General features: G+C 46.8%; 2 protein-coding genes and 1 non-coding gene across 8 annotated transcripts in view; 1 reads left to right on the top strand and 2 right to left on the bottom strand.

Annotated features, from left to right (window-relative positions):
- Window positions 1-12,389, top strand: part of TSFM (Ts translation elongation factor, mitochondrial) — a 31,526-nt gene extending 19,137 nt beyond the window's left edge. For 2 of the 4 annotated variants that reach the window (XM_063694602.1, XM_004053468.5), the window contains 2 exons: window positions 796-883; window positions 4,162-5,569. In XM_063694602.1, coding sequence (XP_063550672.1) covers window positions 796-883; window positions 4,162-4,568 — 495 coding nt within the window. In that variant the 3' untranslated portion in view covers window positions 4,569-5,569. Of the gene's footprint in view, window positions 1-795; window positions 884-4,161; window positions 5,570-10,523 lie in introns of those variants that run through there. The other 2 variants (XM_055359248.2, XM_055359249.2) reach the window with 2 other exon arrangements.
- On the bottom strand, window positions 5,361-26,011 carry AVIL (advillin). 3 transcript variants are annotated; one of them, XM_004053465.5, is made up of 19 exons: window positions 23,949-26,011; window positions 22,125-22,199; window positions 21,202-21,398; window positions 18,990-19,098; window positions 18,787-18,897; window positions 18,320-18,522; window positions 17,780-17,858; window positions 17,565-17,663; window positions 16,352-16,505; window positions 16,151-16,251; window positions 15,549-15,686; window positions 15,290-15,448; window positions 14,319-14,498; window positions 11,492-11,637; window positions 11,215-11,359; window positions 10,129-10,317; window positions 9,107-9,175; window positions 7,762-7,887; window positions 5,361-5,975 (listed from the first exon to the last, which is right to left on the bottom strand). In XM_004053465.5, exons 1-19 carry the CDS (start codon window positions 24,012-24,014, stop codon window positions 5,862-5,864), a joined length of 2,460 nt encoding a protein of 819 aa, XP_004053513.4. In that variant the 5' UTR covers window positions 24,015-26,011; the 3' UTR covers window positions 5,361-5,861. The 3 variants fall into 3 exon arrangements, with proteins under 3 accessions (XP_004053513.4, XP_063550670.1, XP_063550671.1); XM_063694600.1 differs by having other exon boundaries at window positions 11,215-11,637; XM_063694601.1 differs by lacking the exon at window positions 5,361-5,975 and having other exon boundaries at window positions 9,006-9,175; window positions 11,215-11,637.
- Window positions 14,113-14,215, bottom strand: LOC115930241 (U6 spliceosomal RNA). Its single transcript, XR_004066894.2, has one exon. It is a non-coding gene; the product is annotated as a U6 spliceosomal RNA (small nuclear RNA).
- Window positions 26,012-27,584: the final 1,573 nt, after the last annotated feature.

The raw sequence follows: 27,584 nt of genomic DNA, 5'->3' as shown, positions 1-27,584 counted from the left end.
AATCATGCCACCGCACTCCAGCCTGGGCGGCAGAGTGAGACTCCATCTCAAAAAAAGGAAAATACTGTTCTTGGCCAGGTGCAGTGGCTTACGCCTGTAATCCCAACACTTTGGGAGACTGAAGCAGGAGGATCTCTTAAGCTAAGAGTTCAAGACCAGCCTGAGCAACATAGGGAAACCCCATCTCTATATTTAAAAGAAAAAGAAAATAATTGTTCTTGATTTCTAGGAAATTACATTCTAGGAAGTTAGGCTGGAGGATGAGAGTGGAATGTAATTGGGGGTGGTGCAGTGATAGAATAAAATGTTTATAAAGATGGAACTGTTACCAATTTTTTAACATTCTTGCCTTAATGAAAATATTGTCTACACTTAGTTGTCTTAAATAATGTTTTCTTTCTTTTTTTTTTTTTTTTTTTTGAGATGGAGTCTCAATTCTGTTTCCCAGGCTGGAGTGCACTGGCATAATCTGAGCTCAGTGCAACCTCCGCCTCCCAGATTCAAGCGATTCTCGTGTCTCAGGCTCCCCAGTAGCTGGGATTACAGGCGTGTGCCACCATGTCCAGCTAATTTTTGTATTTTGTTAGAGACGGGGTTTTGCCATATTTGCCAGGCTGGTCTCGAACTCCTGACCTCAGGTGATCCACCCGCCTCGGCTTCCCAAAGTGTTGGGATTACAGGCGTGAGCCACCACGCCTGGCCAATATTTTCTTAGAGATAGACTATTTTTGCCTATTCTTTGGATAATTTGAATAGTATAGAATCAGTTCATGTTTGTTTTCTTCGTGCACTTAGGGTTTCTTGAATTCCTCTGAGCTTTCTGGACTTCCAGCTGGGCCTGACAGAGAAGGCTCACTCAAGGATCAGTTGGCTTTAGCAATTGGTGAGTATTTGTAAAGGTTCTGGAAACTGGAAATTAGGGACTGGATCTCTTGTTATCTTGTTCCTCCAAATCTAGATCAAGAATCATGTGCCTACAAGGGTCAGATGATACGAACGTGAGAAGTGGTGTGTGTGTTAGATGTTAGGGAACATTAGGCATCTTTTTTTTTTTTTTTTTTCTCGAGACGGAGTCTTGCTCTGTCGCCCAGGCTGGAGTACAGTGGTGCAATCTCGGCTCACTGCAAGCTCCGCCTCCCAGGTTCCTGCCTCAGCCTCAGCCTCCCGAGTAGCTGGGACCACAGGCGCCTGCCACCATCCCCGGCTAATTTTTTGTATTTTTAGTAGAGACAGGGTTTCACCGTGTTAGCCAGGATGGTCTTGATCTCCTGACCTCATGATCCGCCCGCCTCGGCCTCCCAAAGTGCTGGGATTACAGGCGTGAGCCACCGCGCCCAGCCACATTAGGCATCTTAAAGAGCTCATACGCTGCTGGAGGAAGTCCCATTGCCAAGCTCTAACCAATTGTTATATCTAGGGAAACGGAGTCCTGGGGTCATCAGAATTTCTAAATTCCTTAAAAGAATTTAGATTTGTATCCAAAATCTCACGGGTTTTGGCTGTTTGCAACTAATTAAAATTATTTTCATCACTGTGCCAACAAAACAAAGCATGTCTTTAGGCAGAGATGGCCTTTTGACTTCCAGCTGAGTACTTTAGTATATGCTGTAGGGAAAATAGTACATTAAAGATTATTTCCTCTTCTTTATAAAAGGTGGCAGGACAATTGAGGAGCATTGTTTTTAGGAATTTGATCTTTCTTTTCAAAAAATCTGGTTGTGAATTTGTAAAGACACATTCTTTTAGAGCCTGTTGGCTATAGGAACCACATCTGGATCATTGTGGTGGGACTAGGTGGGGGATCTTGCTTTCTTCCTAAGTATCCTTGATGGAGGGTGGGTGGTAGGGAAGGGTTGGAGCTTGCTGGGAATTTACTAATCTGAAGTTTCCAGTCAAGGCATCAATTCCGTTTTTATCAGGTCATCTTGTATTATCTATGATGTTTCAGTGAGTCATGGGTGAGAAACCAGGCAGACAGCTATGTATGAGGCTTATTAAGAAATTCTGGAAGAGCTGGGTGTTTCAGCCTTGTCAGTTTCTGGGAATTAACTATTGGGTATATGCTTTGAGCTATTTTAAAATTTGTTTTGGTTTCTGGATTCTCCTTTTTCATGACTTTTAGATATGACTATGGCTAATCCAGGCATACTTATACAGACCCTTTTGTTTATTCTCCTACCCCTTTCTACCTTTTGGCTTATTTGGACTTCTGTTAGAAGAGAATAACATCCTGAGAGAAAGGGGAAAAATAAGTTACAATCTGTTTATGGTTCTCATAAATAACTCTTGACAATGTTATCTTTTCTGTTTTTGATGAGAGGAAATTGAAACTATCCCATGACATGGAGCTTTGAGCTGTGGACTTTTTCCGAATAGAAGGGATGATCAGGAGTTGTCTGTGTCAGTTGTGGAGTATTCAGGATGGTGGGAAAAAGCACTTAATTGCTTTGGAGTCAGATCTGAGTTTTAATTCTAACTCTGCCTTGTGTTACTAGGTGGGTTACCTAAGTTCTCTAAGCCTAAGCTTATTGTAATAGTAGCTAGCATTTGAGTGCTATGTGCCAGATACTATAGTTAATGCTTTATTTATTTATTTATTTTTGAGACGGAGTCTTGCTCTGTTGCCCAGGCTGGAGTGCAGTGGCACAGTCTTGGCTCACTGCAAGCTCTGCCTCCCGGGCTCACGCCATTCTCCTGCCTTAGCCTCCCGAGTAGCTGGGACTGTAGGTGCCCGCCACCACGCCCGGCTAATTTTTTGTATTTTTAGTAGAGACGGGGTTTCACTGTGTTAGCCAGGATGATATCGATCTCCTGACCTTGTGATCCGCCCACCTCGGCCTCCCAAAGTGCTGGGATTACAGGCGTGAGCCACTGCACCCGGCCCTAGTTAATGCTCCATATATATATATACGTGTATATATATATACGTGTATATGTGTGTATATATATACGTGTATATGTGTGTATATATATACGTGTATATGTGTGTATATATATACGTGTATATGTGTGTATATATATATACGTGTATGTATGTGTATATATATATACGTGTATATATGTGTGTATATATATATATATAAATTTCTTTTTTTTTTTTGAGATGGAGTTTTGCTCTTGTTGCCCAGGCTGGAGTGCAATGGCATGATCTCGCTCGCTGTAACCTCTGCTGCCCAGGTTCAAGCAATTTCCCTGCCTCAGCCTCCCGAGTAGCTGGGTTTACAGGCATGTGCCACCATGCCTGGCTAATTTTTTGTATTTTTAGTAGAGACGGGGTTTCTCCATGTTGGTCAGGCTGGTCTTGAACTCACGACCTCAGGTGATCTGCCTGCCTCGGCCTTCCAAAGTGCTGGGATTACAGGCGTGAGCCACCACGCCTGGCTGCTTTTACATATATTATTTATTTCTCCCCAAAACCCTGAAAGGTAGGTGGTCTCATCTCTATTTTAAAGGTGAGGAAACAAAGGCTTGATAAATTTAGTAAATGAGATTATGTCATTGAGTCACTTGCCCGAGGTCATATAGTCAGTAAATAGGCAGAACTGAGACCTGAGTCACACATACTTGTGTCACCACAACCTATACAACCTATGTTTGTTGTTGTTTTTTTTTTTTTTTTTGGAGAGAGTCTTGTTCCCAGGATGGACTGCAATGGTACGATCTCGGCTCACTGCAGCCTTCGCTTCCTGGGTTCAAGTGATTCTCCTGCCTCAGCCTCCTGATTAGTTGGGATTACAGGTGCACACCACCACGCCCAGCTGATTTTTGTATTTTTAGTAGAAACAGGGTTTCATCCATGTTGGCCAGGCTGGTCTCGAACTCCTGACCTCAGGTGATCCACCCGCTTCAGCCTCCCAAAGTGCTGGGATTACAGATGTGAGCCACTCCACCCAGCCTGTTTTTAAGTACCAGAGTGCCTGGCACATAGTTGGTGCTTCATAAAGGTATTCTTCACTTCCCCCACTCCCGCTCTCCTGCCCCATACCCCTTTTCCTCTTTCTACAAAAACTGAAAATGGTATCTCTTCATCTTACTGCATATCCTGTGTAAATGCAAAGGGACTGTCTTCCAAACTGGGCCTCTTCTGTGCATATTTTGGTACCATCACAGACATCACAATTTGTTGGTGTGTTGGTTTTTTGTTTTTGCTTTTTTTAATAGGAAAACTGGGAGAAAACATGATTCTTAAACGAGCTGCATGGGTGAAGGTGCCATCTGGGTTCTACGTTGGCTCTTATGTCCACGGAGCAATGCAGAGTCCCTCACTTCACAAGCTGGTGCTGGGGAAGTATGGGGCCCTGGTCATCTGTGAGACGTCTGAACAGAAAACAAACCTTGAAGACGTTGGCCGCCGCCTTGGGCAGCATGTGGTGGGCATGGCCCCCCTCTCTGTTGGCTCCCTGGACGATGAGCCTGGGGGAGAGGCAGAGACTAAGATGCTGTCCCAGCCGTATTTGCTGGATCCCTCCATTACCTTGGGGCAGTATGTGCAGCCTCAGGGGGTGTCGGTAGTAGACTTTGTGCGGTTTGAATGTGGAGAAGGTGAAGAGGCAGCAGAAACTGAATAGGTTCCAGAGACTTTTGGCCCAGGAGGAATATTTACTTTTAGCTCTGGACATCATTACAAAAAGGAATATTTCCCAAACCTCTTCAGACCGAGAATGCATGGGTAAAATTATTAAATAGTTGTATAATAAAAATAATTTTTTCCTTGTTTGCGTAATACTGGATTTAGCTTTTCTGTGCCTTTCAAAAACAACAGGTGGGCCTTATTGACGTGATAGTGTCTTGGAGAACAGGCATCAACAATACTGCTGCTCCCTTCAACATAGATTTATTATGGTATTTCTGAAATTTCTAACTTACATGTTCTGTCTTACACCTTTTATGACATAGAACTCTTTTGTTCTGTTTTTGCTTTGCGACACTGTGAACCGTGCTTCTGCCTCGGAACCTCCCTAGTTATATTACTTGTGCCATATGGATTTCTTTGGGATTATTGATTCAAACCTAGAGTTGTCTGGAAAATGTGGGTTCTCTTCTTTGTGATTGTCTGTAGTATGCTTTGAAGGTGCTCTGCAGTGGTAGACACACTGGTTCTGGCCTCATTTAATGAAATTAATAACACATGCCCCTATTTCTCTTTTGGATGATGTGTGGGTGGGTGGGTACTGAGGTTTCCTGGCCAGCTGTAAGGCAGATTTTGACATTCTTGTGCCAGAAACAGAAATTAGAGTAGTCCAGTTACCCAGAGAGCTCACTTAACATTGCCTCTTTACTTCCCCAGTACTGAAACATTTCTTCCAGTATAACATAAAATTACCATAACAAGCAGACCCAGAATACTGAAAATAACTCCATTTGTTCATTATAGGTATCTTTATTTGAAAAGTTAAAAATGCTTTGACACATTACAGATCTGGGCATTTGGATTTTGCCTATGGAGTGTATATATGATTTCAATGATTTACAGGTTAAATAGATTTTAGAAATAATCATCTTAAAATTGAAAACAAAGGTAGGTCCTGGTATAATATTAAACATAAAGTTATTAAACATTTTAAGCATTTTTTTTGGTTCTCTTTCTTTTGATTTCTCCAGATTTATGCAGTTTTAGTGCTTTCTGCTGAGGCTTTAGCTAGAGGGCCACAAAACCCAAAAACTATATGGTTAACATTTTAGGTATATAACAAGCAAGGAATGCAAGGATGAGAAAAAATGGAGAACATGCTGTGATTTGCAGACTCTATTATATCTAAATTAAGTAGCTGAAAGGCAGAAATTGGTGGATAAATTATTTCCTGATATTGGCACTATCTGCTCTTTTCTGTGGCCTTGCAATAGGTATAGGCCTTCTTGCTTTAGAAAAGCCCCTTTTCTTTCTTCATTTGGAGCTGTTTCCAGCCAGGCAGAGCTGCAAATTGCCCTCTTGTGATGCCAAACACAGACACAAAGTCCTGTTCAGAGAGGTGATTCTAAGAGAGAAAACAAAGTTTCTAGTTAGAAGGAAGACATGACATCATTGCCAACAGAAGTTGAGGAAGTCGGAGCAAGAGGGAGTTCTAGGTGGATCCTTGAAGAGGGAAGTAGAATGAATTTCTCAGAAAGGCTGTTAAAGATTTAAATTATTCATTGGAGAGGTGTTCTTCAGGTCAGGGAGTCCCATTTTGGCCTGTGGCAGAAGCTTACTGGATTCACTGCTCTCACAGTGCCAGCAAGCACCAGTTTCTTGCCAGAAGGCAATAAATGGGTTATGTATTAAGGATGAATTACAGACATCAAATTTTGGCAGAATGAAGAACTAAATTGAGCCATGGTTTTCCTTGTTTTCTGCCCGTAACTAGCATTTTTACCCATAAATTTTCAAATGCATGATCGGGTGGATCTTATTGAGCATAAAATTCTTCTAAACATTTACTTAATGATTTATTGAATATTTATGTACAAGTAAAGATTATTAATATATGGGCTTTGCTTTCAAGAAAATTGTAGTCCAGATACTTGAGTTGATTAGATAAGACATTGTGGGAAATCCAGAGTCCAGGGTCTGTTCCCAAATCAGCTTCTTCAAGGGGAAAAGAAATTTATTCTTTCTTTTTTTTTTTTTGAGACAGATTCTTGCTTTGTGGCCCAGGCTGGAGTACAGTGGCGCAATCTTGGCTCACTGCAACCTCTGCCTCCCGGGTTCAAGCAGTTCTCCTCCCTCAGCCTCCCAAGTAGCTGGGACTGTAGGCACTCACCACCACGCCCAGCTAATTTTTGTATTTTTAGTAGAGACGGGGTTTCACCATATTGGCCAGGCCAGTCTCGAACTCCTGACCTTGTGATCCACCCACCTCAGCCTCCCAAAGTGCTGGGATTACAGGTGTGAGCCACCGTGCCCAGCCAAGAAATGTATTCTTTTAACTCAAATATGTTAATTCATTCACGCAAAACTTAAGAATACTTGGTATCTGCTAGGCACTGTTGTAGGTGCAGAGAAGCTGAGAATATGATGGTGAGCAAGACAAACAAAGGTCCTTTTAAGGATATTACTAGAGGGGGAAATAGGCAATGAACAAGTATAAAGGGACTGGAGCAGGTATGGGAAGCAGTATCAGGGTGGTCAGGAAATGCCTCCCTGGGGAGGTGATATTAGAGCTGAGACCTACATGATGAGAAGGTGCTGGTGCTGTGATGATTTGGGAGAAGGATGTTTTTTCAGGCACGAACACTAGCAAGCGTAAAGTCTCAAAGGCTGGATTAAGCGTGTTTTAAGGAACAGCAAAGCAGCCGCTGTACTGGCTGAAGGGTGGTGAGTGATGAGGGTATTGGTATATGAAATGAAATCAGAGAGCTTGGCAGGGGCCAGATTGTGTAGGCCTTCACATTCTTTTTTAAAATGTAGTGGGAAGCTATTCCAGGTGTTTTAAACAGGGCCGTGCCATATATTTTAAAGATCTCTTTGGCTGTTGTGTGGGGAACGGATTGTAGGAACAGGTGGAAACCAGTTGGATTGTAGTAAGTAGTCCATGATAGCTGGACTAGACTAGTAGCAGAGAGATGGAGAGGAGTGAACAGAAGCTAGCTGATAGACTGATGTAGGTGGAGAGAAAAGAATCAAGAAAGAACCCTGGTTTTTTTTGGTTTGAGCTCCTGGGTAGCTCAGATGTCCATTGAGCGGCTACAATGTGCCGCAACTGTCCTAGGCCATTTGCTGAGCTGAGTTTTTACTCACGGAGAGCTCCACTTCCAACAGACACAGTTCCTTCAGCCACTCACCTCCTTTTTGGCAGGGTTTACATCCTCAGGCAGCTCCTGATTCTGGTTTTTCAACAGAACTGCTATAGGGTAATATTTTGGCTCACTGTCATTAGAATTCAGGGAGAGGGTTGCATTCTTCATGTCCTAGGTAAGATAAGAATGTAGGCACAGGGAAAAGACTCCTTAGTGTCTGTGTGGTTACAGTTCTGAATGTGTATAATATTTAACATTTTGACTTATGCCACTTCACCCTCTGTAATCATCTTTGATAACAATGCTCCCCAAACCTGGCTGCATGTCAGAATCATCTGGGAATAGAAAATATTCAGATTTTGGGGTTCTTGGGAAAGCTGATTCAGTAAGTCCAAGGCAAGTCCTGTATAGCTAGTTTGGCATACATGTTGTGCCTGAATCTCATTTGAATATTGGGATCACATACCTTCTCTTGGTACTTTTATTTAGCCCCGCATTTCCAGTCTTTAAATGACTTTAGGTTGTAGTCCTACTTAAATACAATTTAAAGATACTACATCAACATTAGCTTTGGAATCTGAGTTTGTAGAGCACAAAGGACAGAATTGCCAGATGGTTTGAACACCTGGTGCCATGCACTCCTCCTGAGGTTAAAGAACTGCTGGATTCCTGGCTAGAGGCTCCACTTCTTTTAACCATTAAAATAGGCGTAAATGGCCTAAGTTTCTTTGGACTTCACTATCAGAAATGAATAAAAATGTCATTTGGGTTAGAAGCTTATTTCTGAAAAATACTGCCAATGACTTTAATCTCTCCTTAAATGGCAGAGTTGAATAATAAAACAAATTTTCATTTTTTTTTGTTGTTTTTTTGAGGCGGACTCTCGCTCTGTTGCCCAGGCTGGAGTGCAGTGGCGCCATCTCAGCTCACAGCAACTTCCGCCTCCTGGGTTCAAGCAATTCTCCTGTCTCAGCCTCCTGAGTAGCTGGGACTACAGGCGCATGCCACCACGCCCGGCTAATTTTCATATTTTTAGTAGAGATGGGGTTTCACCATATTAGTCAGGCTGGTCTCAAACTCCTGACCTTAGGTGATCCACCCGCCTTGGCCTCCCAAAGTGCTGGGGTTACAGGCATGAGCCACTGCGCCCGGCCCCATTTTTGTTGTTTTTACACAGCAAGTCTGTTTGAAAATCTGGAAGTCAGGAAAATAAGGAACTTGGCTCTGAGACCTGCTTTTCTATTGATTACAAAAAGTCTTTACATCAAAACAGACAACTATGGTAATACCAAGGACATGAGTTTTGCCTATGAGCATCTGTAGCATTTGTGGGTTCTCTGGCTCTGGTTGCCCATGTGGCTGGCTTCTCCCAAGAGCGAACCCGACTCACAGCAGTGATTCGCATGATAGCAGCAGCATCTCCCAGCTCTTCTTTTAATTGTTCATATGTTTTTCCTGCCTGAGAAGAAGAGAGAGAAAACACAGGATGAGGTCTTTCTTATAGGGGAGGGACATCTTAGGTCTGGTGTGTGTCTTCAGGAAAAGCAAAAGAGCCAGGGAGTCAGAAGACATTTCAAGGATAAGTAAAAATGAAAATCCCCCCTTTTGGGTCCATGCAGGCTTGAAAGGTGCTTAAACATAATGCACATTCTTTGATGGTAACCCCTCAGTCCTCCCTGTAAGATTTAAGAAAGAGCAGTTGAAGGCCAGGCACAGTGGCTCATGCCTGTAATCCCAGCACTTTGGGAGGCCGAGGCGGGTGGATCACCTGAGGTCAGGGGTTCAAGACTACCCTGACTAACATGGTGAAACCCCATCTCTACTAAAAATAGAAAAATTAGCTGGGCATGGTGGTGCATGCCTATAATCTCAGCTACTTGGGAGGCTGAGGCAGGAGAATTGCTTGAACCCAGGAGGTAGAGGTTGCAGTGAGCCGAGATTGTGCCATTACACTCCAGCCTGGGCAATAAGAGCGAAATTCTGTCTCAAAAAAAGGAAAAAAAAAAAAAAAGTTGATTAAGAGTCAGGAAACCTGGCTTTCTGTTGATTAACTGTGACTTTAGACAAATGACTTATCCTCTTAGCTTCCTTATCAATAAAATAGGGAGCAATACTTCTACTGGCTATCAGGATTGTTGTAAAGATCAAAAAGATGATGTGTATGGATATACTTTATAAACTGTTTATACTTCACACTGCTTATTGCTGACACCTGCTGTGAATTGTCTACCTGGACTTACTGCTGTGGCAGGTGAAAAAGAGGAGAAAAGTAAAAGGCAGGGAGTGGGATGGGAGTAGGGAAATGAGGTCCTGGTTTCACTGAGCCGTGAATCAGTACTCCACCTTCCTGCCCACTGAGCTGTTCTGAGCTACCTGGCAGGAAGTTAGAGCTTCCCTACTCTCTTTTCTTACACTCCAAATGTTAGGGTCCCAGGCTAGGAACCAGCCTGTGAAGATGGGAGGCTCAAACCCCTGCTTAATGATCAGGATTGGTGTGTCGGGATCTCGGCCGCTGGGGTGAGTGTGCAGGTACTGCTGCGCTGTGGCAAGGGCACTCTCCTTCTCCGTGGCATTGGCCTCAGCCCCAATCCACAAGAACACCTGTTATGGTGGAGATTTAATATATGTTACTGTGTTCATACCAAGGACTAAGTACTAGATCATACACATTACCCTATCTTTCCCCTTTCTTTTGTGAGCAATTCACAGCCTCAGAAAACTTTCTCAGCCTAATTTGTTCAGCAGAGAAAGGTTTTCCCAGAATCAGCTTGATGTTTATCATTTTAATTGCTATGTGTATCTTCCAGGTCTGCCTTTCCAAATTGGAGCTGTCTCTGAACTTCAGCTTCCTGAATCCAACTTCTTGCAGAACACCTCCTCTTGACTGCTCTAAGCACCTTAAAAATAACACCTTCAAGATGTAGCTCTTCTTTACTAAACTTGTATCTGAGTCTCCACTTTTGATAGGTGGTATCTATCTAGTCACCTAAGGCAGAAACCTGGGAGTTTCCTAGAAACCCCCCATATCCAATGAGTCACCAGGGGTGACCAACTTTACCTCCTAAGCATTTGTCAAATCTGTCACCATCCCTCCATCCCTACTCCACTGCCCTTATGTGGGCCCACAGTAGCTCTTACTTGACCATGACAATAGTCTACTGACTGCCTTTGTTCCCCCAAAGGCCCATATCCTCTGCATGTGGAGTCCGTTGCTATTGATCCTAAGATTAAAATGATGATAGGATGATGATAGGATGGCTGGATTTTTCCAAAGCAAGGTGGGAAAATGCCCAGGATGGTGAGTTTCAAACATCATTCTCAAACATCACCCCTGGAAAAAAAACCCAGGCTTTCTTTTGGTCACTGCTGACAAAGGTCTGATTGAGCTGGGGATGGTCCAGGGCTACCCTGGGTTTATTCTAGGGTGGGGATACTACACAAAAACAACCTTACTGTGGGAGTCTTTCTCGTGTTCTAACTTCTGCAGCTGTGTCTTACCTGGTCCCAGGTATCTAGGAGCATCACGTCACTAGGGTTCAGGTCATCCTGGGTGAAGTCTGTGATCTCAGTGACAATGAATTGGCCGGTCTTATTGGAACATTCAAAGAGACGAGACTGGACATCTAGGATTTCCTGCTGAAGTCTGCAATATAGTCCATTTAAGGGCACCAAGCTGCTTAGAAATGTTTTTAAAACTGAGATTTTAGCCTTTGTGCAATTCACAAGCCTGGCAGGCAGGGGGAGCCCAGAAGAGGGGGAGGCTGTGTTCCCATACCTTTTATCATTGGCATAGGGAGTTTTCCCTCCCAGTAGGTCCCAGAACTCGGCTGGCTCCTGGCCCTCGGCCACAGTGTTCTCGCTGCCATCACAGAGAAGGCTGGCCAGCTCCTTAGCCATTGCCCGCTCATCCCCACTAGACCCCTGAGAGTGGGGCGAGGAGAGCACAGGTGTTAGTTGCACAGGGGCACTTCGATGTGGAAAGAAAAGCATCTGAGACTAGTAACTCAGTGTGCCAGGATCAGCTACCAAACCACAGTCCCTCAGCCTGGGAAGACAGACAAGTTTGTTCTAGTGCTGGGGAGTGGGGAGGAAAACAGTGTGGGGCAAAGAACAGGACTAGGCTTTGAAACCCACAGTGGGTGTTGGCAAAAGTCACCTTTGTTTCAGCTTCAGTTTGAATTTAGGCACCTACTTTTGATTTTTATTTTAGAGAAAAAATTTAAATTTATTTTTAAAAGTGCATACAGTAAAATATACTCTTTTGACATACAATTCTAAGAATTTTCACAAGCAGAGTCATGTTACTACCACCACAATAAAGGCACAGAACAGTTTCTTCCTCAGTCCGTCCCAAAATTATCTGGGGCGCGACCCCTTTGGAGTCAAAGCCTCCCTGAATCCTTAACCTCTGCTAACCATGAATCTATTCTCCATCACTATAGTTTTGCCTTTTCCAGAATGCTGTAAGTGGAGTCATACAATATTTAGCCTTTCAGTCTGGCTTCTTTCTCTTAGCAGAATGCATATGAGATCTCTGTTGTGTTTACCAGCGGCTCATCCCTTTTTATTGCTGAGAAGTATTCCATCATGTGGATGTACTACTGTTTGTTTATCCATTTTCCAGTGGGGTTGTTTCTGATTATGAATAAAGGTGCTATAAACATTTGTGCACAGGTTTTTGTGTGAAGATAGTTTTTTGTTTTACTTGAGTAAATACCCAGGAGTAGGATTGCTGGATCATACGGTAAGTGTATGTTTAACTTTGTAAGAAACTGTCAGCTGGGCGTGGTGGCTCCCTACTGTAATCCCAGCATTTTGGGAGGCTGAGGCAGGTGGATCACCTGAGGTCAGGAGTTCGAGAGCAGCCTGGGCAACATGGCGAAACCTCATCTCTACTGAAAATACTATTAGCTGGGTGTGGTGGCACACGCCTGTAATCCCAGCTACTTGGGAGGCTGAGGCAGGAGAATCACTTGAACCCAGGAGGCAGAGGTTGTAGTGAACCAAGATCGCGCCACTGCACTCCAGCCTGGGTGACAGAATGAGACTCTGTCTCAAAAAAAAAAAAAAAAAAAAAAATTGAAACTGTCGAAATGTTTTCCAGAAGCTGTACCATTTGCAATCCTGCCAGCAATGCATGAAAATTCCCATTGCTCTGCATCCTTGCTCGTATTTTATGTTGTCAATTTTTTTAACCATTCTAATAGATGTGTAGTGGTTATCTCATTGATTTTGATTTGCATCTCCCTAGTGACTAATGATGTTAAGCATCTTTTCCTGTTCTTTTTTGTAAAATAATTTTAGTGCATTTTATTTTATTTTGAGAGGGAATCTCGCTCTGTTAGCCAGGCTGGAGTACAGTGGCGCAATCTTGGCTCACTGCAACCTCCGCCTGCCGGGTTCAAGCAATTCTCCTGCCTCAGCCTCCGGAGTAGCTGGGACTACAGGCGCACACCACCATGCCCAGCTAATTTTTTGTATTTTTAGTAGAGGCAGGGTTTCACCATGCTGGCCGGGCTGGTCTCAAACTCCTGACCTCAGGTGATCTGCCTGCCTCAGCCTCCCAAAGTGCTGGGATTACAGGCGTGAGCCACCGCGCCCGGCCTTAGTGCATTTTAATCCACTATTGCAATATGAATTGACATCATATTTTGTGTTTTTGTTCTGTATTAGTGCCTGTCTGTTAGAGTCCACCAAACTCACATGGGAAGATTGACTTATCCAGCCTCCATCTGCATAGAAGTTTATGAGATTTCTGCTAGGTGTAAGCAGGGCTTTCAGTGAGTTTTTTTTTTTTTGAGATGGAGTTTCACTCTTGTTGCCCAGGCTGGAGTGCCATGGCGCGATCTCGGCTCACCGCGACCTCCGTCTACTGGGTTCAAGCGATTCTCCTGCCTCAGCCTCCTGAGTAGCTGGGACTACAGGCGCACGCTGCCACACCCGGCTAATTTTTTTTTGTATTTTTAGTAGAGACGGGGTTTCACTGTGTTACCCAGGATGGTCTCGATCTCCTGACCTTGTGATCCTCCTGCCTCGGCCTCCCAAAGTGCTGGGATTACAAGTGTGAGCCACTGCGCCTGGCTTTTTTTTTTTTTTTTTTTTTGAGACGGAGTCTCACTCTGTCGCCCAGGCTGGAGTACAGTGGTACAATCTCGGCTTACTGCAACCTCCACCCCCTGGTTCAAGAGATTCTTCTGCCTCAGCCTCCTGAGTAGCTGGGACTACGGGCGTGTGCCACCATGCCCAGCTAATTTTTGTATTTTTAGTAGAGATGGGGTTTCACCATGTTGGCCAGGCTGGTCTCGAACTCCTGACCTCGTGATTTGCCTGCCTCAGCCTCCCAAAGTGCTAGGATTACAGAGATGAGCCACCGTGCCCAGCTTTTTTTTTTCTTTTTTAAATATGGAACGCTTCATGAATTTGCATGCCATCCTTGCACAGGGACCATGCTAATCTTCTCTGTATCATTCCAATTTTAGTATATGTGCTGCCAAAGCAAGCAGTCCAGCCTACTCTAGGTCCTTTGACCTTGCTGACAGGAGGAGGGGAGTGCAGGTCTGGGCTCCGAGGGGCTGGTCTGACCCGGGGCCCAGCCATCCTACCTTGCCATACCACAGGTAGTGCTCTGCCTGAGTTCGCAGCAGAAAGACATCATTGGAGTTTAGGGAGGAGGCAAAGGCTGGAACTTCCACTGCTTTGGTGTTAGATTTGTCATTTCCATGAATTTGGAAGAGTCTTACCGGAGGGTCAGGCTCGGCATTTCCCTTCCTGGAAGTCCCACCCTAGAGAGAAGAAAAGCAGAGTCCAGATCTAAGGAGCACCATATGAGCAGAGTGCTAGAGGAGCTGTTGTGGGAAACATGAATGTTGTAGTATTATGTTTGCCCTTGAGGAGCTTCTAGACTCACTGGAAAGGGTCAGGGTAAGCTGGAGTTATGGTACCGATAACAACAGCTTTCATCCTGAGAACTTTATCATATGCCAGGCTCCGTGACTGGTGCTTACCTACATCATTTCATTGATCCTCATTATAACTCTCATGAAGTAGATGTTATTATTCCGCAGTACAGACAAGGAAACTGAGACTTGGAAACTTGACTAGTAAATGACAGGGCTAGGACTTGACCCCAAACTTGTGTGATATCAAGCATGTGCCATTACGCATTGCTTGGTAGTGCTTCAGCCAGGGCTTCATGGAAGAAGTGGGACTTGAATTTGAAAGAGCACATCTGAAGCAGGAGGGGTATGGTATGGTACACGTGAGGTCTAATGAAGAGACCCACCTGACTGGAGTGGAGGGTGCAGGTTAGGGAGCTGAGGGTGGTGCACCTGCATAGGTAATATGGGTCAGGTTATGAAAGACCTTGAACATAATTTAGATAGTGGTTCAGACTTGAAGCCCTAGGCAGTTGGGATTCACTTGACTGCCTTAGAGGGATTAACCCCCTTCTTCCTCTGTCTAATCCAAGCCTGACTCCCTACCCCACCCCTCCTCTGCTCTCCAATAGTCCTGTGCTGGTTTGTTAGTTTGGAATGTTCCAGCTCATGGTGTAATTTTATCAGAGCATCCTCACCTCAAAGATAACTAGCTTCCCTTTGAAGATGGCCATGAAGTGGCGTGGCTCCGTTCCCATCCTGACTCGAACCTGCACAGCGGCCCCATCAAACTGCCGATCCACCTCCACTGCCTGGTATGCTGAGGCTGCCAGCTCATCCTGTGAGGCATGGCGGCCCTGCAATGGTGAGAGGCCATGAAGGACCCATGCTCCCCGCCCCAGCCCAGTGGCCAGAGGACACATCAGGATCCAAAGCTGAAGCCTGTGCCAGGCCTACCTGCCAGATGTACAAGATGTGATGTGGCTTCCCGTTTACCTCGTATGTGTAGAGGACCAGATAACAGTCTCCTCCATAAAAGAAGCCATACCATTGATACTCCACAGGGACCAGCTCCAGGTTCTCAATTCTCCAGACCTGGGCATAGAAGGAGACACCGTTTTCCAGAGATGGGGGTGCTGGGAGGGGCTAGGCCACACTAAAGAGAGAATCCAGGTGGGGAAGGTGCTGACGTTTACTCCATGTTCTCTTTCTCCCTCTGGTTCTCTCCCAGTGCTGAGGACTCATCACATTTGCATGATTTGAATCGTGAGATGAACTGGGCCATCCTGTTCAGGAGCATCCCATCATGGCTTGGTCTTTGCAAGGCTGAGCAATGATTTGAATATATCTTCCAGGTGAGATATTGATAGCACATTTGAGGATGTGCCTTTCACTCCCCTGAAAACTCTACAGACTCACAAGACTTAAAGAAGACTCCTGAGGTGCCGAAGGGGAAAGGGAAAGCAAAGCAGACACAGAATCACCTGCACCCCTGCCCCCAGCAGGACAGCCATGAAGGCCAGTGCTGCCTGCCCTGACATTTGAATCATTGGGCTTACCTCAACTTTTCCGTTGCCATCATCGACCATTCTTTCCTGGGCAGCTACCTCTGGCTTGGTGTGTAGCAGAGTCACATCAAATTTATCCTGGAAAACTTTAGCTGTGGAGAAAGGGTTGGGAAAAGCCGAGTGAGTAAGAAGCATCTGTGCCTGCTTTTCTAGAGTCTTAGCAATGAGAGGATGATCTGGGGGCAGTCTCACCAATTTTACCAATGCTGAACGTTTTCCCCAGGCCCATGGTCTGGTCCTTTACTGACCACTTCTGGAACAGCTGCTTGAACATGGCCGACTCAGCACCATCGTTGACGGTCTCCACATTGGTGCTGCTGGGGTAGCTCTTCATCTTGATGAAGCCCTGCAGAGCCACCCATTCCCAAAGGCAGGTCAGTGGTGGAATACACTGAGTTCTTTGCTTGTCTGGTAATTCACCTCTATGAAGCCACATGATATAAGCATCGCCCCTCTGGGAGTCAGAGTCAAATTCTAACTCACTTTTGTCTAAGGACCAAGGTACCTGCCTAAAAAAAAAATGACTGAGTGGAACATTTTTGGATCTCTTTATTGGCTTGCGGTGATTATGGTTGTTAATTTTTAGGATGATTATGCTGTGTTCTTTCAGTACTTTTGTCCTTACTGACTTTGCATCACATTTGTTTGCTCATTTATTGCTTCTGGCTTGGTTCATCTGCATGGATCTGCACAAATATAAGCTCCTTGAGGACAGGGCCATTAACCTTGATATGTGATATCCCCTTCAATAATAACAGCCACCTTTTATTCAGCAGGTACTGTGTGCCAAGAACTGTTCTGAGTGCTTTTTTTTTTTTTTTTTTTTTTTAGACAGAGTCTTGCTCTCACCTAGGCTGGAGTGCAGTGGCGTGATCTCGGCTCACTGCAACCTCCCGGGTTCAAGTGATTTTCCTATCTCAGTGCCCTGCCAGGTAGCCTGGACTACCGGCATGCGCCACCATGCCTGGATAATTTTTTTTGTATCTTTAGTAGAGACAGGGTTTCACTATGTTGGCCAGGCTGGTCTTGAACTCCTTACCTCAGGTGATCCACCTGCCTTGGCCTCCCAAAGTGCTGGGATTACAGGCATGAGCCACTGCGCCCGGCCCTGAGTGCTTTACAAATGATATTTAATCCTCACAATAACCCTAGGAGATGGGTATGACCCCCATGTTAGATATGGGGAAACTGAGGCCCACAGGTGTTAAGTATGTCTTCCCCAGAGCACACAGCTGGAAAAGACAAAACCTGGATTTGAATCCCAGTTTGTCTGCCTGACTTTGCAGTCCATGTGTGTAAGCACAATGTTATATGCTCAAATACCTAGCATGGCTCTGTGGAGTGACACACCTGAAGTGCTCTTAGCAGAATTATTTGAACAGTATTGCACATCTGTAGCTCCTACCAGCGCTTTAGACATGGCTGCCTGTTTTTCAGCCTTTGTGGCTCCTTTTCCTTTCCACACGTAGATTTTGGTTCCACTTTGGTCCAGGATGTAGCAGTCCTAAAGCAGCCAGAGATAGGTATGGTTGCTCAAGACCAGAAGGAAGATTTTGCACAGGGTCTGCTTCTGAAGCATCTCTGGCTACCCCAAGCTAAGTCCACCCAAACTCTACTTACATCATGGTTCAGTAAGTCCTGGACCAGAGGCCTTGTTGCTACCTCTGTGACTGCCAGCTGCCCAGCTGAATCTGAGATACTGGAGAAGGGGAGAGGTTAGCCTGTGCCTTTTCCTCTATAAAGCATCTTGTAGTCAACTAGATGTTGTTCTGGTTTGGTTTTAGTTTGGAGTTTCTAGGTAGAGTGTGACTGCCTAAGACAGCCACGGCTTGAGTGAGGACAGGAATGTGCAGACTCTTTTCTTTGGTGGAGACTTTTGTTCATCTCTCTCCCAAACATTATCCCTTCCACATCTCTGGGCATGTGTAGGCCAGAGTAAAGGAAAGGTCTCCTCAAGAGATCAGGAGAGTTGCTAACAAGAACAACTGCCTCCTTGAGTGGGGGATCTCCAAGCTTTCTAGGAGCTGCATTTGAAAAGGACTAAGAAGAAAACCAGATGGCTACACCCAAAACAAGGAGCCAAGCAGAGGTGGCTGGTGTTCTAGGGGACACCTTCCCCCCAACCCCAGCTTCCAGCTAAAACCAGGTTTAGCTACTCACTGATACAACATGATAGTTGATTTCTGCTTCTGATCTATGATCTCATCAGGGACTGCAGGCTTGATCATGGAGCGTCGGCCAAGGGTGTCCTGAAGGACCTTCATCAGCTCTGGGCTGGCTGCCTCCTTGTCTCCCTCGATGACTCCTATTTCAGCACGGCCCCCTCGCTCCCTGTCTCGAATATCCTTTGCCAGAAGCATAGCCTGTCAAAGAAGCCCAAGGAAGCCCTCAGCTCCTCTGGGACCCCTTTCTGCCTGATGTCTTTGGGGAGAGCAGCCTAGATCCCAGACACAGGAGTTACTCGGATGCTGAGGAGTCCAGGGTGAGTCACAAACTCACACACTTGGCCTGTCTCCAAGACAGATTCTACTCAAAGGCAGGGCTCCACCTTGATTCTTGGGGAAGAGCCAGCATGGAGGGAAGAAGAAAGAGGAACTTGAGAGAGTGCTAAGGCTAGGAAGCCATACCTTCAGGCGCTCCCCACTGTTGCTCTCTGGGCCATTCCATTGGATGATGACTTTCCCAAGGTCCAGCAAGAAGACATCACCTCGGTTGAAACTGTCCCAGCTCATTTCCACCTGTCGATGAGAGGTAAACATTGTTCAAGAGGAATTCTTAGGTGCCGGGTGGAGAAGCCCCGGGCCCGGGGCAGAGAGTGTGCAGGACTAACCTCGGTAGCCCTGATGTTTCTTTTCCCTTTCACATGTAGCAGCCGCTTCACGTCGTAGGTATTGGTCTCCACGTGCTTCATCCCAGAGGCGACACCCCCCTGCTTGTAGCTAAGGGAACATCCATTCAGTTATTTGAGTGCCTGCTATGTGCTAGGTTCTGGGGAGACAGTGGTGAATTACACAGATGCAGCCTCACTCATGTGATGATGACAGTACATCAGCAAGGTAAATACAGATGGTGGCAGCTGCTGCCCCACAAGTAGACTGGGTGAGTGACTTTCTGGTAGCGAGTTGGGGCAGTCTTCTCTGAAGAAATGACATTTGAACTGAGATACTACAAGGAAAATGAACCAATACCCAGAGGAATAGTGCTCCAGGCACTATAACAGTGTCCAGGAGACATCAGTGACAAAGACCCCTGCAGCACAGAGGGCTTGTTTTGTTCCAGGAACTGTCTGAATGCCAGTGTGTTACTGGGAGTGGGATATAAGTTGTGCCGCAGCAGAAGCATTAATGACTCCACGGCCTTAAGACCACCTACCCTAGGAATCAGCTCGCCCGCCCTGCACTCAGCCCAGCCCAGCCTCCGAGCCAGGGGTCCTGCACTTTAAGGGAATGCGGAAGGTAGCCCCGGAGCAGAGGGGCTCTGTCCTTGGGTTCCCCAGTGGCTCAGTGTGCTCCTCTGTGCCCAGAAGGGCCTCAGTCAGTGGAGACTGCTGACCTGCAAGAAGCTGATCTTGGCCCAGCCTCACAATTTTCAAGCTCATTGGAATTCCTCTTTTTGTTTTAATATCAGGGGCAAAGTTTTGAGTTAAACTTCTCAGTTGATGGAACATTATCATCGGCCTTCGCTCCCTCTCTAGTGTTACGTGTCTGTGCATTCGCTTTATCTGCCTGTCCTACTCCCATTCCTCTCCCCCATACGCTTCCATTCTAACTGTTGACCTTTTTATTTTCATTCTAGTAAACTGTTACCCCCACCTTTTTTTTTAAAGACAGGGTCTCACTCTGTCACTCAGGCTAGAGTTCAATAGTGCAATCATGGCTCATTGCAGCCTTGACCTCCCGGGCTCAAGTGATCCTCATCAGGGACTGCAGGCTCGATAATTGAGGGCTCAATACCCTCAGCCCATGGAGTAGCTAGGACTATAGGAGTGCACCGCCATGCCTGGCTAGCTTTTTTACAAAATATTTTTTGTAGAGATGAGGGTCTTACTATGTTGCCTAGGCTGATCTTGAACTCTTGGGCTCAAGCTATCCTCCTGCCTCAGCCTCCCAAAGTGCTGGGATTACAGGTGTGAGCCACCATGCCCAACCCATCCTGTTGTTTTGTGTGCATGTTTTTGTTTTGTTTTGTTTTGTTTGAGATGGTGTCTTGCTCTGTTGCGGGGCTGGAGGGCAGTGGCATGATCTCAGCTCAGTGCAACCTTCGCCTCCTGGGTTCAAATGATTCTCCTGCCTCAGCCTCCCGAGTAGCTGGGATTACGGGTGTGCACCAGCATGCCCGGCTAATTTTTGTATTATTAGTAGAGACGGGGTTTCACCATGTTGATCAGGCTGGTCTTGAACTCCTGACCTCGTGATTCGCCTGCCTCGGCCTCCCAAAGTGCTGGGATTACAGGTGTGAGTCACCATACCCGGCCATGCGTGTGCTTTTTAAAACAGAAATTGGCATTCTGTTATGATGTCTTAGTCTGTTTCTTACTTTGTGTGCTAAGCACCATGTTTGTGAGCTCTGTCCTTGTGTTAGGTGTGTATCTAATCTGTTGCTTCTGGCTACTGGATAATACTCCGTGGTGTGCATGTCCAGTCTCCGAGTGATGGACACCTACGTTGCCTGCAGCTTCCTAACATCATTAATGAGGCTGCTATGAACAGTCTGGTCCATGTGCCCTTATGGACCTGGATACGTGAGGATTTCTGTGAGTTACACATGCAGAAGTGGGATTTGCAAGTGGCACTGACTACTCTCCAGGATGCTGCGCTAGTCCACACTTCCATCAGCAGGGCACAAGGGCTCCTATTTCCCCATAACCTTGCCAACACTTGGCACCTCCCAGCTGTTTAATCTGCTGCTCTAGTGGGTGGAAGTGACAGCTTTGTTTTGATTTGCATTTCTCTGATTACTTTCTTGATAATGCATGTTGGCCTTTTGGGTTTCCTCCTCTGTAAACTGCTGTTTCTGTCCTTGCTCTGTGCACCCCTACTCACATGATGCCCTGCTTGAAGTAGCCACGGAAAGTGTCTGACTCATGGTACTGGACCTCTCGGTGCTGCACAGGGCTGCCTCCCAGGTAGTCGTCCAGCTGTGTGGTATAGATGGCTGCGCAGCTTTGCTCATCCTGGGAGGAGTCCTTCCCGATCCAGAAGTGGATATCCTGGGATAGGAGACTGGCCACTCTCCGGGTCTGGGAGTTAGTCAGAGAGATCAGGTCAGGGGCCAGCTCATCTCCCCTTTGCTGCTGGCCCCTGTTATGGGGAGAATGCAGCACATGTGCCTGCCCTTGGCAGACTGAGGGCCCTCTCTCCTGCAGTGGATGTGGAAGCTGCCCTGGCCCCCAAGCAGACCTGCGATCATGGCATAAGCTTTGGCAGCCCAAATTCCTCCCCGCATTTGGGGAAAGTTGACAGCTTGTTGTTCCCCAAATAAATAGATACCAACGGGGATCTTTTCCCAGCCGGGTTGCAAGCTTACCTCACAGGTCCCCTTGGTCCCTTGCACTCACACAGCTGGCACAGTGCTCATCTGTACACCTGCATGACCCTGTCAGCACCGTTCATGAGTCTCCTCCATGAGAATAGCACTTTGAGGCTAGAGACAGGCCTTGCATTTATCAGGCCTTCTTCCACACCACTTTAATGTGGGGCCTAGGCCCGGGAGAAGTGCTGCTTGTGGGTGGCTCACTGAGGTTCAGACTGAGGGTCCTACCCCCATCCTCTTATGCAGCATTAAAAACCCAGGCTTAATGATGGCCTTTGATAGTCAGACTGGAGGTCTGCTCTGCATAGCACTGAGGAACCATTGAGACCGATACCAGGGACTGACTACCTTCCCTCACCAGCACATCTCCCAGTAGAGCCCAAGAACTGGCCCCAGGGGAGAGGCTCACAGGAGTGGGGAGGAGGGTGCTCACCGAGAGGATGACGTAGCAGTCCCCCTCATAGAAGTTGCCATGGGCGCTCACAGGCACCAGCGCCAGCTCCATTTTCTGGAAGGACAAGGGGTGGGTGTAGGCTACATCCCCTACCGCCTCCCTTCCCCACGAGCCTCCCTCTCCTCTCTGTCATTCGGTGCAGGTGGTGGGGAGAAGGAGGGGAAATGTTCTCAATGACCTTACAGGATGTGAGGCAGCCAGCCGCAGGGTTAACGTGGCCATCCCTCTGGCTTCTGTGAGCTCTGCTTGCATCACCCCGGATCTGAACCTTGGTCCCTATCCTGATTTCCCTCGCCCTATTCTCCACTCCACTTCCCACCCGATCTCATCTCGCACTATTGTGGGAAGCCTGTGAACCACCTCCAGCCCTTTGCTGGATATAAACGACCAAGTACAAACCCTTCTCTGAGCCGTTGTGCCAGCACCTCCAACGCTCTTCCCAACGCTGACCACTGGGTGCTGGCCCAGGCCCATGTAGGAAAGAACACTTGGATTCTGTGGGGCCGTGGGAGGTGGAGGATAACATTTGGAGAGTGCCAGCGGTCAGCAGGGCTCTGTGCCAAGTGTCTTATATTTGGAGTCTGGGTCAGGGCCCTGATTTATCACTGCATGTATGGCTTGGCCCTGGAGGACTGTTCACACAGCCTTGATGTAGATTTTCATCACACTCCCCAAGTGAGGGAAACTTGCGGCCATACTTGTGTGTGTTCTATGTAAAATGTGATAAATGTTAAATATACTGCAAATCTGGTAACCGTGTTTTAGTACTTGTTTTTTGTTTTTGTTTTTGTTTTTTTGAGAGGGAGTCTCACTGTGTCCCCCAGGCTGGAGTGCAGTGGCGCGATCTCGGCTCACTGCAAGCTCCGCCTCCCGGGTTCATGCCATTCTCCTGCCTCAGCCTCCCAAGTAGCTGGGACTATAGGCGCCCACCACCATGCCCAGCTAATTTTTTGTATTTTTAGTAGAGGTGGGGTTTCACTGTGTTAGCCAGGATGGTCTCGATCTCCTGACTTCGTGATCCACCCGCCTCAGCCTCCCAGAGTGCTGGGATTACAGGCGTGAGCCACCGCACCCCGCCAGTACCTGTTAGTTTTTAAGGAAACTGGAAGCCTTCAAACAATGGAAGTGACCTGGGACTCAAAATCTCTGCGAGGCTTGCTGGAGAGCTGACTCCCCCTCCTGGTTGAGGATAGTGAAGTGAGGCATCACCACTGGGTTTTAGGCAGCAGCAACTAACTGGGCTCAGGGCAGGGGTTGGGGGGAATCCTCGTATCTGGCAGGTGGAGCTACCCAGGCCAGGGTGGTTCCCAGCTATGGATTGCTGGAGCTCACAGCCACACAGAGGGTCCCAAGCCCAAGAGGAGACGGGCTGAACAGCTCCTCATCTCTGCAGTGCCCCCTCACCTCTCCCCATATTTTGTAGGAGCCAGGGTGCCCTGTGGAAGACATGTTCCATTTCTCTGATGGAAGCTGCCAGGAGTCTGCTGAGTAGGTCCCACCTGTCTTTCCAGGGTGTTTCCTGCAAGTGCAGACTCACTGAGCAGGTGGCTGGCTAAAGGACACGCTTGTTTTTGTCTGGAGCCCTGTTCTTCGGGGCTGAACATTTCCTCCACCTGCCAACCACCTGCTTTGAGCACCCAGGAGAGGTGAAGGATGGGAGATACGTACTTTGATGCTGCCTCTCATTCTCCTCAAACCATAGGCTAAGGGGTGCTGGCGGGCTGTTGCCTAGCAGCCCCAGGCAGCCAGACTGTGCTTCCAGATGCCAGTGGTCACAAGTAAGGTGCCTCCAGCCCAGCTCACCTCTATTCTCCAGACAATGATCCCAGGGTCGTTGTCCACAGCCCTGAAGGCACTGGTCAGAGGCATGATGCTTGTCTTTCCAGGACTGAAACATCACAGAACAAGAGGGGAGATGATATCTCTTGCCATAGTGGGCATCAATCCAGTTTTTCTGCTGAGCTGCTTCCCAGTCTGTTGTCAGCCATCCTGCCACACCCTCATGGTGCATCCCTGCACCATTTCACAATGATGGGAGCAAGGACTTGTCCAAGTGCACATGGTGAGCCTGGCTGGCCTGGGGATTACCACCCATGAGTTCTGCTTCCCACCTGCCATTGCCCTTAAGAGCTCTGGTAATCGTCATGGTTATTTACCAAAGGGGTGATAAATATATTAAGCCCTGTATTGATTCACTTTGCATATGTTATCTCTAATTTTCAGAAGGTGAGTTTCTTCATCTTACATTGTGTGAATTTGAGGTTTAGAAAGGCTGAATAACTTGCACAAGATCACACTCTAGAATGAAATCCTTATCTGATCCCCAAACCTGTGCTTCTAGCCACTTTGATGTACTACAACCCTTCCTAAACCAATCTAAGTTCAGTGGCATTTGGAAAGAAAAGCTAGTCAGAAAAAATATTTCCAAACTCAGTTGCCTTCTCTCACTCTCATTCCAATTCTTCCCAAGTTCCCTGCTTGCAAGGCCTTCTCCACAGTCAACTTTGACCTTCTCTTTGGCTTTTGTCCTTTTTTTTTTTTTAGAGTAAACTATTCTTAAACTCAAACAACCCTTCCTTCTTTTGTCACTACTATATTCCCTGTGCTTTCCAGATGCAAGGAAAGTAAAATGGCAGGGCTGGGCCTGGGACAAAGGGTTCTGGGTGCCAGCAGGGTGTGGCCTGGTCTGGCCTGCGGACAGATGGCTTCCTTTCTCCCTCCCACACAGACCCAAGCTTCTGTGTGGAAGCGTGAACCTCAGACACTTAGACGTCTCCAGTTCCTTCAGGATTGAGCAAGTCAGGGTGGGGAGAGGGGGGAAGTGGTAAAGATCTAAGTAAGTCTGTGTAGGTCGTGTACCATCTGTATTCAAGGAGCATCTTGGGTAATTAAGCACCTACCCATGTCCAAGGCCACGTAGAGGCTTTATAGAATTAAAATACCTGCTCTCAAGGAGCTTGAAATCTGATAACATGCATAATTAATGTAAAGCTAGATTAATTTCTCCCGAGAGGCAAAGGAAAAAGGATGGGGTTGATGGATTTATGTAAGATTTAAAAATTCACCCAGAAAGGACTGTATGGATTTTTGCTATTTGGGGACATACTGTGCTTGTTAAGAGGAACATGTCTGACCATTGTTTTCTTGAACCTTGATGGACAAAGCCAAGTTTGGAGAGCATGCGCCATCTAGTATGGACTTTGGCAAAAAACCATAAAGCACAAAGCAAACTCGCTTTGTCTACTGCTGTAGCAGGACTAAAGCAAGGCAATGGTGCAGAGCAGCCAGTGTTTGAGAATTTAATTTGATAACTTGTGCTGCCCCACCCTGTGCTGCTCAGAATTGCCAGGAAATATGGTGTTTGGGTTTTCTTCAGACCCTATGTAGCAGTCATTAAAGGCAAAAGCCATGAGCCAACTAGGGGAAGGGGACAAGGGCCACTGAATTCATTCCTTGGAGAAAGAGAACTGTCACCCTGGTAAAAGCCAAACCAGCCGGCAGCAATTAGGACTGTGAGCCTCAGAGGCTGAAACCTGTCCCGTTTCCCAGCAGGAATTTAGGAATCAAGGAGCTCCCTGGGCCAGGCACCCCAAATGCGAGAGGATAAGCTCCAGGAAGGGACTTCCTGTCACACTGGAACACACAGAAAACACAGTTCTGACATCAAATCTCCCAAAGCTGGGTCTCTCCTTCTCCCTAAATCCTAATTCAGTATCCTTTGAGAGGACTGCAGAAACCCCTTGGGTGTGGGGCACAGTTTTGAAATGTCAGGTTAAAAGCCAGTGGCCTGTAATTCTCAGAGATGCCCTGTTGGACGGACCCTGAGCAGAGGAAGCTGTTTTTTGTTGTTGTTGTTTTTGAGACAGGGTCTTGCTCTGTCACCCAGGCTGGAGTGCAGTGGTACAATCACGGCTCACTGCAACCTCCACCTCCTGGGCTCAAATGATCCTTCTGCCTCAGCCTCCTGAGAAGCTGAGACCACAGGTGTGCACCACCATGCTTGGCTTTTTTTTTTTTTTTTTTTTTTTTTTGTAGAGACAGGGTCTCACACTATGTTGCCCAGGATGGTCACAAGTTACAAACTCCTGGGCTCAAACAATCCTCATGCCCCGGCTTCCCAAAGTGTTGGGATTACAGGTGTAAGCCACCTCTCTGGGCCAGGAAGCTGGTTTTAACTCCCCCTGCCTTGCTCCATACCATTTTTCTCTAAGGATAGGTGAAAGGGGTCTGTCTTTCCCAGCTTTTGAAAATGTGCCCTATATGTTCAGCTGCCTCTAAGGGGTTCTTCTGAACAAGAAGTTTGCAAAACTGGCCAGCCAGACTCCTGGTTCATTTTAAAAGCCTCATCTCAGAAGACAAAGCCAAGGGACTCTCAAGCTCCTCTTCCTTTCATTTCTTCCTCATTCAGGAGGATTAACTGGCATGCCCCCGTAAATCAGAGACCTTACCTTGCCTTCTTGCTCACCAGCCTTCCCAGTTTCCCGGCGCGTAAGCAGCAGCAGTATTGAAGAACCACTCCAAAGCAGGAGGCTGCAGGTCCTGCTGCCTTAGCTTAGTAATGGCCGCAGAGATACTGGGTTATATTTGCTTGTGTTTGCATCTTAACCGCATTTTCCTAGTCCTGGCCAATCAGAGCCAACCTAGCACTGAGCTTGACTTATTCAAACCAGAGGGAAAGCTTTATCTGTGCCTATTCAAAACAGCAAAACAAGAAGAGCAGACTTTTAAAGGCTTCTTTGAACTCCAGCTCCACGCCCTGATCTAATTGATTTTTTAAAAAGTGCACACAGCCCATCAATAATGCAGAAGAGGTTGGAAGGATATGAAATTTGCCATATTGTAGATATGGATGCATTATGGTGATGACAGGAGGCAGAGGCTGGAGCTGCCCCATGAGTGCCTGTGATGTCTAGGTTGGCAAGAGCCTCCCTAAGAAGCTTCTGGCATTTCTCAAAGGGAGGGGAAGTCTGGGAGAGGAGCCAGAATTTTATTAGGCCACAGTTTTGCCCGTTGGGGTCTCTACTAGTCATACAGTAAACCAATCAATATTTGAGTGCCTACTGTTTGCCAGGAACCATGCTGGGCTCTCAGCTTCAGGGTTTCCAGTTTGGAAGAATCAGTGAGGGGCAGAGAAGAATCAAGACTCCATTCCCAGGGCTGGGTGTGGTGGTGGCTCACGCCTGTAATCCCAGCACTTTGGGAGGCTGAGGTGGGTGGATCACAATGTCAGGAGTTTGAAAACAGCCTGGCCAAGATGGTGAAACCCCATCTCTACTAAAAATACAAAAATGAGCCAGGCGTGCTGGCGGGCGCCTGTAATCCCAGCTACTCAGGAGACTGAGGCAGGAGAATCGCTTGAACCTGGGAGGTGGAGGTTGCAGTGAGCCGAGATCATGCCACTGCCTCTAGCCTGGGCAACAGAGCAAGACTCCATTAAAA

The sequence above is a fragment of the Gorilla gorilla genome, chromosome 10, assembly GCF_029281585.2.
Source record: "Gorilla gorilla gorilla isolate KB3781 chromosome 10, NHGRI_mGorGor1-v2.1_pri, whole genome shotgun sequence".
NCBI classification, from domain to species: Eukaryota; Metazoa; Chordata; class Mammalia; order Primates; family Hominidae; genus Gorilla; species Gorilla gorilla.
Note: the sequence above shows the minus strand (reverse complement) of the source record. Positions and strands in the feature narration are given on the sequence as shown.

Excerpts from the sequence above, each read along its gene's own strand:
- AVIL (XM_063694600.1), bottom strand. The coding sequence starts at position 24,014 with ATGCCTCTGACCAGTGCCTTCAGGGCTGTGGACAACGACCCTGGGATC. Across the intron at positions 11,638-14,318 it reads ACTACCTGTGGTATGGCAAG|GGGTCTAGTGGGGATGAGCG; the intron begins GTAGGATGGCTG and ends CCCCACTCTCAG. Across the intron at positions 7,888-9,106 it reads CTATCATGCGAATCACTGCT|GACATGAAGAATGCAACCCT; the intron begins GTGAGTCGGGTT and ends TATCTTACCTAG.